Source organism: Neofelis nebulosa, chromosome 17 (assembly GCF_028018385.1).
Source record: "Neofelis nebulosa isolate mNeoNeb1 chromosome 17, mNeoNeb1.pri, whole genome shotgun sequence".
Classification (NCBI taxonomy): Eukaryota; Metazoa; Chordata; class Mammalia; order Carnivora; family Felidae; genus Neofelis; species Neofelis nebulosa.
This window is the reverse complement of record NC_080798.1, coordinates 26100371-26115040: the sequence shown is the minus strand read 5'-3', so window position 1 is coordinate 26115040 and position 14670 is coordinate 26100371. Positions and strand designations below refer to the sequence as shown.

The 14670-nt window shown below is 33.6% G+C and overlaps 1 protein-coding gene across 5 annotated transcripts in view; it reads right to left on the bottom strand.

Moving 5' to 3' along the window:
• The window catches only part of PHKB (phosphorylase kinase regulatory subunit beta), a 255172-nt gene that overhangs the window by 173662 nt on the left and 66840 nt on the right, over positions 1 to 14670 (bottom strand). For all 5 annotated transcript variants that reach the window (XM_058708055.1, XM_058708056.1, XM_058708054.1 and 2 more), the window contains one exon: positions 12098 to 12178. In XM_058708055.1, the coding sequence (XP_058564038.1) occupies positions 12098 to 12178 (81 nt within the window). The remainder of the gene's footprint in view (positions 1 to 12097; positions 12179 to 14670) is intronic.

The window sequence follows — 14670 nt, the reverse complement described above, 5'->3', positions numbered from 1 at the left end:
CAGTAAAACAAAAAAAAATGTTAAAACAATCAGTTATGAAGCACAATAGCCATGGAAGAAAACAAAAAGAAATTACAAAACTGACGAAAGAAAATAGATCATAAAAATAAAACCATAGGTAATCCATACATTGCAGCTATATCAGTTATATCAATCATGGAAGTTAATACAACAATAAAGGACAAAAAAGAAATTTTAAAAATGAGAATTTAAGTAGAAGACATTAATCTAAAAAAAAATCTGGGGCTCCTGGGTGGCTCAGTCTTTTGAGTGTCCAACTTCGGCTCAGGTCATGATCTCGCGGTTCATGAGTTCGAGCCCTGTGTCGGGCTCTGTGCTGACAGTGAAGAGCCTGGAGCCTGCTTCAGATTCTGTGTCCCCCTATCTCTCCGCCCCACCCCTGCTCGTGCTCTGTCTCTCCCTGTCTTTCAAAAATGAATAAACATAAAAAACAATTTTTTAAATTAAAAATTAAAAAAAATCGAGTGCAAATTCTAGCATGAAAAAGTATGATACCTAAAATTAAAAATTCAATTAATAGGCTTCAGTAACCAATTAGATATATAAAGCATGTAAATAATGAATATGAAGCTAAACCAGCAAAAAGAAAAAAAAAAAAGTCCAAATCAAAGTAGAGATAGCAAAAAGGATAGGGAGAAGAATAGAAAAAAGGAGATGAAAGGATATGGGACAAGGTGTAACACACATATATTTGATGTTTCAAAGAAGGAAAATGGAAAAAAGAATGGAGCACAAGCAATATTTGAGTAGATACTAGCTGAGACTTTTCCAAATCTTATGAAAGACATTGAGCTTATTAAACTTGAAGACTTCTGTAAGTACCAAGAAAGATTATAAATACAAAGAATAGCACAACTAGCACATCTTAATAAAACTAATAAAAATCAAAAAGAAAAACATATCAAAGCCGCTCAAGAAGACAATGTTTTCATAGAAGCAACAAGAGGATTGCAGTTGATCTATATAAAAAAATGGAAGACAGAAGATAATGTAATGACATATTTAAAGTATTCAAAAAAATAACCTAAAATACATTTCAAAAATTAAATAAAAACAAAGATATTTTCAGAAAAATAATAAGTAAGGAATAGAGAATGATTCCAGACAGAATATCCTAGGAAAGAAAGATGATCATCATAACGGTACATATGAAGGTATATGTATGTAAATGGATATACAGTTCTTTATTGTGGTATAGAGCAATAGTGCTAATGTTTTATGCAGTTTAAAATATATGTAGAATTAAAATAAATGCCAACAATAATATGGAATGCTAAAAGATGCTAAGGGTTTTGAATGGTCTGAAAGGATAGTATGATTTCTACAGTTACCACTAAAACAATAACAAAAGAAAGTCTAATGAATTAACAGAAGGAGGGATGCTACACTAATGAATACTTAATAAATGCAAAAGAATGTAAGAAAGGAGAAAAAAAGTACAAAGAATAGATGGAACCAACAACAAATAGAAATATGAAAAGACTGAAAACAAGATACATCAAAATTTACATTAAATTATAAATGAACTAAGTACTCCAATTAAAAGGAAAAGATTACAGACTGGATTTTAAAAACAGCAATAATTATATGATGCTTACAAAGGATACACTATGCAAATACTAATCAAAACAAACTGGTCCAGGTACAAAAAGTAGATTGTAAGAAAGAAATTTTATGAGTTGAAACAGGACAGTCCCAATTCAACAAAAAAGTATAACAATTTAAAATCATATGCATGTAATTTTAAATATACATACATACACATATGTGTGTATACATACATAAGTCAAAACGTTTCAGAATTAAATGGAGAAAAACATTCACAATCATAGTAGGAGACTGAATGAACATAACAGAAAATTGCACGACACATAAAAGTTATAAATAGCCTGATTAACAGAGTATAGCCAGAAGTATCTTTGTCATGTTTCCAGGAAATACTAACCAATAATGACCATATGCTGGATCAGAAGCAAATCACAAAAAAATTTAAAGGACTGTAACTATATAGAATATGTTCTCTGACCACTATAGATTTATACTAGAAGTCATATTAAAAAGACAGAAAATCTCTTCCAAGTGATTTCCACTTGGAAAGATTTCCAAGACAGAAAATCTTCTCCAAGTGTCTGGAAATTAAGAAATACATTTTTAAATAGCTCACTGGGAAACTGTGCATCATAATGGTGACTGGAAAATATTTTTACTGAATGATAATAAAAGTATAACTAACTTTTAGAATACAACAGAGGGAATATTTAAAGTATTAAACATATACATTAGGCAGAAGAAAATCTAAAAATCAATGATCTGAACTTCCATATAAAGAAAAACCTTGAAAGGAAATAAATTAAATATAAGGAAAGAAGAAAGGAAATAAAGATATGAGTAGAAATGGATGAAACAAAAACATACAGTAGAGAAACTCAACAAGGCTAAAAAACTGGTTCTTTATAAAGACTAATAAAACTGAAAAAACTGTAAGACCAATCAGAAAAGAGATATCACAAATTATCAAATTTAGGAACTGAAAATAGGACATCATTACAGAACCAACAATTGTTAAAATGATAAAAGGATATTATGAAAAAATTTATGCCAATGTATTTGAGGATTTAGATTGAAAGAAAATTTTCTTGTAAAACATAATTCACTGCGCCTAAAAACCCCCCACATAATGGATCAGTAATAAGTGGAGCTGAGATCAGTAAAAGTACTAAATTATATTTGAAACTTTTTATTTCTTCAAGTCACCATATATTAAGAACTGTAATTTAATACTTGTTTTCTTAAATATATGTTTAATAAAGGTCAAAGAAACAAAGTAAAAAAATATACTTGATTGTTTTAATATATTTTTTTAAATTTTAAAATGTGAAGTTCAGTAAACTGGCATCACTAAAATTTGGTTAATAACACCCAGGAAGACTATAAGACGCCAAGACACCTCAGAAAAAGAGTACCTAAGAAGAAATAAAAGCATCTGGAAAACTAGGCTGCATCACAGCAAACATGACATAGCTATATTTTCTCATTTAACATTCACAACAAAAGAATATTGGAGTATGCTCAAATCTCTAAAATTTCTCATATATAAGGGGCTACTGGGTTCAATTTTCACATATAATTTTCCCATTTGGGTTAAAATAAACAAAAAGTGATAATATACACTCTGATTTGTTAGAAACGATTATGCTTGCTCATTAGTCTAACACAAAAAGCTCTAAATATTCTGACATCCAAAATAGTTTTTATCATTTATATATAAGCTATAAATTCCTGTAATTAAGATGACTAATACATGATGAAATATTCTTTCATACATAGGCAGGACTAAGGAATAATTTATTAAGTCACAATTGTGGTTTGCTGTACCTAAACTGTTAATGCAAACAATATTTTTTACCTAAACAGATGTCGTGCTGAATACCTGCTTTCCTGAGAGTTAGAAATTTGGTACTTGCTAGGTAGAAGGTGTTCACGTTACTAGACCCCAGTAAACACCTTGGGCAGTAACTCCCTAATGAGCTTACATGGTAGAGACAAGGTTTCAGATATGTTGTCACAATTTGATGCTGGAGGAATTAAGCATGTTCTGTATGACTGCATCACGAAAGGACTATTAAAAGCTTGAACCTGTTTTTTCCCAGGCTTTGCTTCATGTGCCTTTTCCTTTGGCTGAGTTTGCTTTATATTCTTTGTCTATAATAAATCTCATCCACGACTATGACAACATGACAAGTCCTGCGAGTTTTTCCAGGACTCTCTCATCAACTTAGGGGTGGCCTTTGGGACCCCTGACACAGCACTACTTATTTATTTTCAAGTTACATTGAAGTAAAATTACAAGAGGGCTAAGAATCTATAATCCAGTATGACTGACTTGGTTCAAAGTCTATCCCATTTCCATGATCTCTTTTCAAGAAAACTTCTCAGTAAAGTGATTTTCTTTTCTCCCCTTCTCCTCCAATCAGGGTTACTGTTCCCACTGAAACTTTTCCTATCAAGTTCACCAGTGACTTCAGTAATGTTTGCATTCTTACTTATGCCTGTTGTCGTGGAATAATTATTAATGGTGTCCTCTTTCATTATCAAAAATGTCCTGGTTAAAAAAGGAATTATGTGGTCACCCCATGAATGACTACAGTGCTAAAAACAATGATCAATTCTTAGTCCTCACCTTATTTGACCTCTGGACATTACTGGATAGTTGATTATTTCCTCTTCCTAGAAGCACTTTCTTTGGTTAGCTTCTAGGATACCCCATTCCCTTGTTTACCAGTGAGCTCTCCTCCTCAAACTGCTTTGCTGGATACTATTGTTATTTCCCATATCCAGTGTGCCCAGGGTTTACTCCTTCCCTCTTCTAGCTATAGTCACACTCCAAGTAATCTCATTTAGTCCCTTGGATTTAAACATCTGAATAATGACTCCCAAATTCATATTGCCACCCCTGCCTTCTCTCTTCGACTTCTAAGTAGGCTATCCACCTGCCCATGTGATCTCTCTTTTAGTGTCTAATAGGCACCTAAAATTCAACATATCTAAAACCAAGCTCCCAATTCCTACCCATATCACCACTACACAGCCAAACCTCTTCTCCCATCTTCTCTACTATGTCAGTTAATAATATTATCCAGTTTTTTTAGACCCACAAATGTTGTGTGATCTTTAACTTTTTCTCTCATACTACTTATCTAGCCCATAAGCTAATTTTGTTGGTACCACCTTTATTTCATATCAAAAATGAAATATCTTCCACTGCCATCATGCTAGTCCAAGCTATAAATATTCTTCCCCTGGCTATTAAAATAACTGAACTGGTCTCCCTTATTCCAATCTTGCCCTCTTATAGTCTATTCTCCACATGGAAACCAAAGTAAACCCTTTAAAACATAACTCTAATCATACCACTAACTTAAAAGCTCCCATGGCATCCTACCACACTTGAAATAAAATTCCAAGTTATCATCACAGCATCTGACTACTCAGAAGTAATCTCTACTACTCTCTGACCATCTACTCACTCCAATGATAAAACCTTCTAGCTATTCCTCAATCACAGCAAGCACATTCAATCTTGAAGGCTTAACACTTTTCTTTTCCTCTTTGAAGTGTTCTTCCTCTTATATTTGCACAACTTGTTACCTTATTTCATGAAGGTATTTGCTCAAGTGTTCTTTTTCAGAAAAGCCTAAAACTCAGTAGAGTCCTAATAACTCTACTTAAAAAAGTTTTATAATTTTATTTCTATTTTCCCCTTACACTCAAATAATTTATATGTCACTACCTGATACTGTATATTTAATCATTTATTAATTCTATTTTCCTCACTCATGTGGACTTCATGACGTTAGAGACTAATCTCTTTTTTCACTGCCATTTTCTCAATGTTTAGTCCATTGTAGAAACTCAGTAAATATTTGTCAAATAATTGCATTATTCATGGAAGGGTGTATAAATGAATACAGGCATCTGTACATATATAAATCTGTAAGCCCTGAGTCTTACCAGCTGCCCTCATTACTTGAACATGATGATGTCACTTGACATGTGTCATACATATCTGCTCAAGGTAAACAAAGATATAAGACTTACTGTCAGTATAGAATATGACTCTATTGCCAGACCACACAGTTTAACTCCCAGCCCTGCCACTGACTGCAGAAAAGACCTTGGACAAGCCACTTACTGGCTCTTTGCATTACCTTTGTCATTCAAATGAAGATAGAAACTATACATACCTGATAGTGTTGAAAAGATTAAATGAATTTATATATATGCAAATCACTTTGAACAGTGACAACATATAATAAATGCTATACAAACGTTAGCTGTTATTATTGCTATGTATAATTTTGAGAAATAAGAATAATAGTATCTTTCTATTTTTAGAGAAAAGTATCTGTAAATAGTTTGAGTAACATTCATTTCTCTGTGTACATTGCTGACATGCAGGAACTAAGCATATCTTGTAACATCTCTAAAATTACTCAAAGAGATTTACTCTAACTTTTAAAAGACAGAGACCCCTCAAATTCAGCCTGTAAACCACTTCATACCAAAAAACAGCATCTATAACATAAAAGTAACTGTACAATAAACAGAAGCAAAAAAACTGCTAGTATTATAATAAAACATGCACACAAAGCAAAAGTCAAAACTCAGTAAATAATAGGAGTAAGAAAAATAATGACTATTTTTAAAATTAAAAATAAGTTTTAGTGTGTGAGGAAAAAAAATCGTATCATAAAAAAGTCTCTAACAAAGTTCAACTAAAACTATTGCTTAGAATGCTGGCTCCCAATCTTATCCAAATCCCACTAGGCTAGGTCATAAAAAACACTGTACTACCATCATGCTTTCTTGAATCACTTCCTGTGGAGGAAGCTACTTGCCATATTGTAAAGACACTCAAGCAACTCTTTGGAAAGGCCTCTTGCCAACAGCCATGTGAGTGAGTCACCTTACAGGTGGGTCCTCTAGCCTCAGGAAAACCTTCAACAACCTGACTGACAGCTTCAGTGCAACAAATGAGAGACTGCATCTCAGCACCACCCTGCATAGCTGCTCTCAAATTCCTAACCTACAAAAACTATCAGATAATAAATGTTTATTAATTTTAAGCCACTAAATTCTGAGATAATTTCTCATACGTCAGTAGAGACTTAATAGATTAAGAAAGAAATTCCATGAGTCATTCAATCTGAAAACATCTGAAAAAAGCTTCTAGGTCAGATGGTAGAAAGTATATTTGCAAAAAAAAAAAGTAAATGACATGAGAGGCAGTCCTAAAGGAGACTCATCCAGGTCTCACGTTGAATAAGCACATGCCTTTTGAACAGCATTTTTATTAGAAGACTTACAATCTGAAGAAGTAACTGACCATTCCTGAATAAACAAGTTTTCATTCATGGAAATAATATTCAAATATATTTGTCTAAATCATGGAAAGAGCCCAAATGTCCATCAACTGATAAATGGATAAAGAAGATGTGGTTTATATATACAATGGACTACTACTTGGCAACAAGAAACAGTGAAATCCTGCCATTTGCAACAATGTGGATGGAACTGGAGGGTATTATGCTAAGTGAAATATGTCAAAGAAAGACAGACATCATATTTTTTTGCTCATAAGTGGAACTTGAGAAACTTAACAGAAGACTACGGGGGACAATTTCAAACAGAGAGGGAGGCAAACCCATTAGAGACTCTTAAATTCAGAGAACAAACTGAGGGTTAATGACAGGTGCAGGGAGAAGGAAAAATGGGTAATGGGCATTGAGGAGGACAACTGTTAGGATGAGCACTGGGTGTTGTATGTAAGTGATGAATCACAGGAATCTATATCCCTGAAACCAAGAGCACACTGTGTACACTGTATGTTAGCTAACTTGACAATAAATTATATTAAAATATAAGAGAACTGGAGCATGCAGGACTATTTCACAAACTTCTGTCAATTCAATTGGCTTGATAGACCATTCCAAGTATTACCCCCAATTAATTCTTATTTCTCCTTAAATTTTAAGATTGTAAGAAGACTATCTGAGGTTAGTTTTTTTCTAAAATGATAGGACATTATGACTTGTGACCCATCATTAAATAATACCAAAATTAGGGGCACCTGGGTGGATCATCGTTTAAGTGTCCAACTTGGACTCAGGTCATGATCTCCCGGTTTGTAAGTTTGAGCCCTGCGTCGGGCTCTGTGCTGACAGCTCAGAGCCTGGAGCCTGTTTCAGATTCTGTGTCTCACTCTCTCTCTGCCCCTCCCCTGCTCATAGTCTATCTCTCTCTCCATGTCTCAAAAAATTAAAAAAATTTATTTAATAAATAATGTTTAATAAACATTAAGATAAAAATTTAATAAAATTTAATAAAAATTTAATAATAATAAATTAGTCATATAACAGCATGACACTGGAAAAGGGATATTAGAATCTATATGGGTAGTTTTTTCCACTTCCATGTATAAAGATTTATCCAATATAACATAACACTGAGACATATAATTAACAGATTTAATATCTTAATTAAAAACAAAAGCAAATCTAGGGGAGCATGGGTGGCTCAGTGGGTTAAGCATCTGACTTTGGCTCAGGTCATGATCTTGTGGTTTGTGAGTTCAAGTCCCACATCAGGCTCTGTGCTGACAATTCAGAGCCTGGAACCCGCTTCAGATTCTGTGTCTCCCTCTTTCTGCCCCTCCCCTGCTCGTGCTCTCTCTCTCTCTCACTCAAAGAATAAATAAACATTAAAAAAAATTAAAAAATTAATAAATAAAAGCAAATCTAAAACTTAAGAAGGGAGAACAAAATTTTAACCTTGTATATCTTCACTTTCAAAGTCCTCTTTAATATTTATAGTTGTGGGGTCGCCAAACTGTGGTTTTCAACCTTTTAAGAAAAAATTATCTTAAACATAAAGCAAAAAATCATTTGTTATAGAAATTGGGGGGTGGGTCCTTGATTTTTTAAATAAAGTAAGTTTCTCTGGACCCATTTCTGAATGATTCTTGTTTCTTTTAATCTACTTTTAGGAAATTTATTTGTGGAAAATGTCATGAAACAAGACATTGAATTACATGTGGTAGTTCATTACATTTCTCCACTCCAACAAATGTGAGTTATCTCCGTTAATAGAGGGAAGGACAGACTTAGGTGAACTTTACGGTGTATGTAAATATATTTATATATATATAATATATATATTATAATATTTATATATATAATATATATATTATAATATTATTATAAATATATATATAAAAGACTTATAAACTTTTATTAAAATATGTAACTTTAACATACATTATGGGTTTCTGTCCAGATAAAGAAGAGAAAGCAAGTAAGAGTGCCAGGAAAGAACTATAGAAGTTTCCCTCTTTCACAGTTTTTTATTTATTTGTTTATTTTATTTAATTTTTTTAAAAAGTTTATTTATTTTGTGACAGAGAGACAGCGTGAGGAGGGGAGGAGCGGTGAGAGAGGGAGACACAGAATCCGAAGTAGGCTCCAGGTTGTGAGCTGTCAGCACACAGCCCATGCGGGACTCGAACTGACAGACCACGAGATCATGACCTGAGCCGAAGTCCTACGCTCAACCGACTGAGTCACTCAAGCACCCCCACGGTTTTTGTTTTTTTTTTTTTCTTTAAATAAAAATCCAATTTGCAAAAGTTCATGGCAATACTTCTATAGACACCAATTTATACTGGGTAACCACAAGACATGGCACATGAAAATATGCTAATGTTCCTGCCTTTAGGAAATATGTTCCCCAGCAAGATTCATGGGCTCAAACACTGGCACTCACTATTTTACACACCACCGTAAGAAGCATACCCTTAAGACAATGGTCTTGGGGAGCCTGGGTGGCTCAATTGGTTAAGCGTCCAACTTAGGCTTAGGTCATTATCTCCCAGTTTGTGAGTTCGAGTCCCGCACCGGGCTCTGTGCTGACAGTTCGGAACCTGGAGCCTGCTTCGGATTCTGTGTCTCCCCCTCTCTCTCTGCCCTTCCTATGCTTGTTCTGTGTCTCTCTGTCTCTCTCTCTTAAAAATAAATAAATAAACGTTAAAAAAAAAAAAAGACAATGGCCTTTTCCTTAAGGAAATACAATATGGGTACAAAGTGTATAAAAACAAGTGAATCGGGAAAGATATGGTGATAAGCTGTTAAATTAAGGAAAATGATTCATTAAAAAATAGGGGCGCCTGGGTAGCTCAGTCGGTTAAGCATCTGACGTCAGCTCAGGTCATGATCTCACAGTCTGCAAGTTCGAATCCCATGTCAGGCTCTGTGCTGACAGCTCAGAGATTGGAGACTGCTTCAGATTGTGTCTCCCTCTCTCTCTGCCCCTCATCTGCTCACACTCTCTCTCTTAAAAATAAACACACAAAATTTTTTTTTTAAATAAACCAAAGTGTCGACAGTATGTATATTACGTGTCTGTGTGTGTGTGTTGGGTATGTATGTAAACTCTGCAGTCTTCAATCCTAAAAAAATAAAGATTTGGGTAAATTAAAAATTTGACAGTAAACAGAGAAAGGTCTATAGGTTGTCCTGAGATATGATGTGGTTGGGAATGAAGAAAAGAGGCAGGGCTACAAACCTGCCATTCGGGGTATAGGTTATAATTAAAAAGAAATGGTTCCAAGTTGTACTATCTTACAAAGGATTCACTTCTCTGAAATAATTAGAGAGAAGGAATTTCATTCTCTGAAAGATTCTATGCAGGACCATTTATTGCTTCTCGATATAATTTCTGACACAGTACATACAAACTCAAGGAAAAAGATGGTGAGCCTCAATAACATGTTTTGTTATTCTAGGATTTTAAGTATACATGTTAAAGGCCTATTGAAATTTGTTACATAAAAATTTTATATCTACTGAATAAAAACTGTAAGGGTAAGGAAAAAAATAAGAAAAAAAAGAGAAAAGAAAGCTTAAGAAGAAGATATCAAAATTGCTTAAGTATATTCAAATCATATAAAAAAGAATGGAAAGGGTAAAGCAGTATCACATTTTTGAAAACTGTCAGTTGATAACTGAAGATTTAAAATGAACTATGGTAGTTATGGAGAAAGCAAAAAATAAAATGTGAAAAATTAAAAATTAAGACAAACTGCCAAACAAAACAATGTTACCACTAACTAAAGCAATCTTACCACTACTATCAGTGACATTACTGGGAAGCCACTTGCAATTTTCGATGTTAGTTGTTGCTTCTAATAATGGATATCTTGGAATTTCTTAGAAAAACTCTATGTGCTGGTTCTAGGAGCCCTTCTGTCCTTAGTCAGAACCAAGCTTCTTCCATTTGTTTTGTGTTTTAGGATGCTGCTTAAATTGGTCTGAAATAGGACTCTTCCACACCTTCCCCAACCCAAAATCTCTGAATACCACTATTTCACAATACTATAAAAACTGAGAACTATTTGGATGAAATAAAACATGTAATTCTTTGAGAGATCAAACAGAAGAAACCGTTAAGTGGGTACTATTAATTACTTCTTTACTATTTATCTGAACATCTAAATAGACTCTCCTTACTATTATAAAAACACAAATGGAAGGATGTAAAAGACTATACACTAATGGAGGACAGGACTACATATACCATTTCCCAGCACCCTCACTGCAGTCCCATGATGACTGGGGTGTTAATTTTATAATACATTTGTTCTCCCTGAATGGATCATCACACAGAAATAATAACAAGTATATATAGCATACCTGCTCTTTGATGGAGTCTTACTCTATGTACCATTTCAACAATAAAAACGTTTTGCTCCCACTGTGGCATATTTCAAAATGTGTCAGCATGCGCATCTGTTCAAGCATTAGTGCCTATGAAAGGGATGCTTTTCATCTTTTTAAATTTTCTAATAAGAACATTGTATTGATTTTTTAAAAAAACATCAAGAAACCTACCGAGGTTCCCACAAAAAAAATATATAAGTATCTTTTTACTTTTAAAAAGATGGATTACAAAAAGTAACAATATGGAAAAAAAAAGACAAAAAAAACTCTAAGAAAATTTGCAAATGCTATTTTACCTTCACTGTTACTAAAATTTTCTGAAAGTTACAAGTTTTTATTTCATTCAGATCACCTGAAGCAGAGACTTCATAGGTGTAAAGCTTTGCAATCTTCATATATTTCATTCATTTAAAAAAAATTTTTTTTAACGTTTGTTTATTTTTGAGACAGAGAGAGACAGAGCATGAATGGGGGAGGGTCAGAGAGAAGGAGACACAGAATCTGAAACAGGCTCCAGGCTCTGAGCTGTCAGCACAGAGCCCGACACGGGGCTTGAACTCACTGACCGTGAGATCATGACCTGAGCCGAAGTCGGACGCTTAACCGACTGAGCCACCCAGGCGCCCCATTTCATTCATTTTTAAAGTGCTTCGCATTGAAAATATAAACATTCTTGATCCCAGATCCAAAATCCAATATCTGATTATATGAATAAGTCATTTATAAAATAAGTTTTAAAAAGGAAAAGGAAAAAAGATATTTTCAGAGATGAAATTTAGTACTAGAATTTGGGAAATTCATACCTCATCAGTGTTATAGATAATCTGGAGTCCTGAGGAAATCATTTCCACAAGGTAAAGGAGATACAGTGACACTGTATTTATCTGAAAAACAATATTAAAAGGTTAAAGGAAATAACAGAAAGACTATGTTATGAAGGAGCTAAAATTACAAGTCATTTGCTCTAATAGTGGCAAATAAAAACTATTCTTTTTTTAGTTCCTAATAAAATCCCAGCTTTGAATATAAAACTCTAAAATCCTCAAATTCCCTGTGATGGTTAATATCTGATTAGGAAAATGGCCACAAATAGAACTGTTAGCAACTGTTTCTGTAACATTTGTTTTAGAAGATTTATTTCCAAATTCTGAGTCTAACGTACCCTACTTTTAAGTAGTTTTGCCCCACAGGCAGCTATGTAATGTCAATTCATCTCAAATGTATGTAAATGAAAAAGTTATTTGGCACGTAAGACATTAGGACTTTGCCAGTACACCATAAATAATAGGCAGCAAATGTTGAAAACAGTCTTATTCTCAGAGAATGAACAGTTGATGTAAGCAACTGCAGGGACATACTGATTTTAATCAATGGTATAGCATAGAATTTAAAATATATTTATGAACAAATGAGTTTTATAAACAAATGACATTTTTTTCTTTTAGTCTGTCTATTAAAGATAGACATTATATGATAGAAAAGAAAATAAAGACAATAATGTCCACTTTAGCAAAAAAAGATTCTCACAAAAATCCTGAAGGGGATGTGTAAATTGTCTTAAGGAAACAAGTAGTGAAAGATAAACACTACAACAAAGACAAACCTTGAATATATGCTAAAGAAGCCAGTCACAAAAGACCATATATTGTATGATTCCATGTATATGAAATTTACAGAATAGGAGTATTTATAGAAATAGAAAGACTGGTGATTGCCTAGGGCGGGGGGCTTTGTGGGAGATGGGGAGTGACTGCTAATGAGCACAGATTTCTTTATGGGATAATGAGAATATTCTGAAATTGACTATGATAGTGGTTGTACAACTCTGTATTATAAAAATCAATGAATTGTACACTTTAAATAGGTGAATTGTATGTTATATGAATTGTTTCTTAATAAAGCTGTTATATAATAAACAAACACATACATAGGAAACAGTAAAAAATTAGCTAGTAAAATGATTATTTAAAAACAAAGATAAAGCACAATGTAATTTTGTCCTTATGTGATTCTAACCCAGAAGATTATTACCCTCCCACAGCTTTGGTGTCTTGTACCTTCCTCAACTTTCCTCCAATCCTTACCAAGGAACTGACAGAAAGCTGGGGCAGAAAATTATTTGTCTGAGATGCCTTGGACAAAGCATGCCTGTGCTGTCAGGTGTGTTGGGTATCTTTGCCCAATCATCTTTGCCTTAGACATCTTTGTCACAAGCATTTTACTGCAAACATTATCAGTGTGTATATTTTCTCCACTAAACTAAATGGCCATGAGGCAATTTGGCCGTAAAAGATAAAAAAAATAACTGGTTGACAGTTTGATTTGACAGTTTGGTTTTATTTCTCCATTGATGTGAAACTCCCACTTTTATATTATATGTCTTATATTTTCATAATCATCTTTTTGTATTCCATACTTTTTGTATTATATAAATCTTAGACCTCATAATGGTCTATGTAATGACACAGAGTTTTGAACCCACATTTCCCAGAGAACCATCAAATGTCTAGGAATAAACATGTGACAAGATGCCAAGAACAAACAACAGGGTAGATGTCTTTCACAATGCAATGCAAAGACCAATTATAAATACGCACCCTAGTATTTGGAAACTGATATCCCTCTCAGTGAAGGAAGAAATTTTAGTGAATAATGAAAAAGTATAATGCCAAATGAGGAGAAAATCAACAAGTAAGAAAGATATATTAACTCTGAACCAAAGATTTTGAAAAAAAATGCTCAGGTACATCCAAAAAATAAAACCAGTTATTTGCACAATGTTCCCATGAATCTATACATATTTTAAATGCATTTAGCATTTGGTATTTCACAAAAAAGACTTTTTAATTTTGTCATTCGTTTTTCATGTTATATCATGTCCTTTTTAATGTCCCTCTTTTATTTTTTGTGATTTTATCTTTCAGAGTAAAATTGCCTTACAGCCAATTAGTTATGCGGTGAAAATACATGCAGCGAAAATTCTTGCAGCAAAGATGCTCACTGAAACTACCTAAAACCACCACCAGGTCCTGGCAGAGTAGGTGGCTCTCTCAGGAAGCAGAACTATCTTAGATGTCTCCTGACTTCTCAGCATTCAAAGTCCAGTGGGTGTAAGGGTCTTGTCAAGGTCCAAGTAAGCCAGACAGAAAGATACAAGATTCTGGGTTTAGGTTTTTTAGACTGACATAAACTTTTGAATGGCCCTTCTCAGAACATGGTGGAAAAGAGCTTCAAACCACTGCCAGGTTTACCCAAATATTTTCTTACATGTAAACACTGATACTGGCCTATTAGAAATGACTTCAAAGAAATTTCATCACTATGGATAACCATTTACAAACTATACTTCCAAGAGCTCTTTGCTCTCATTTCTGGG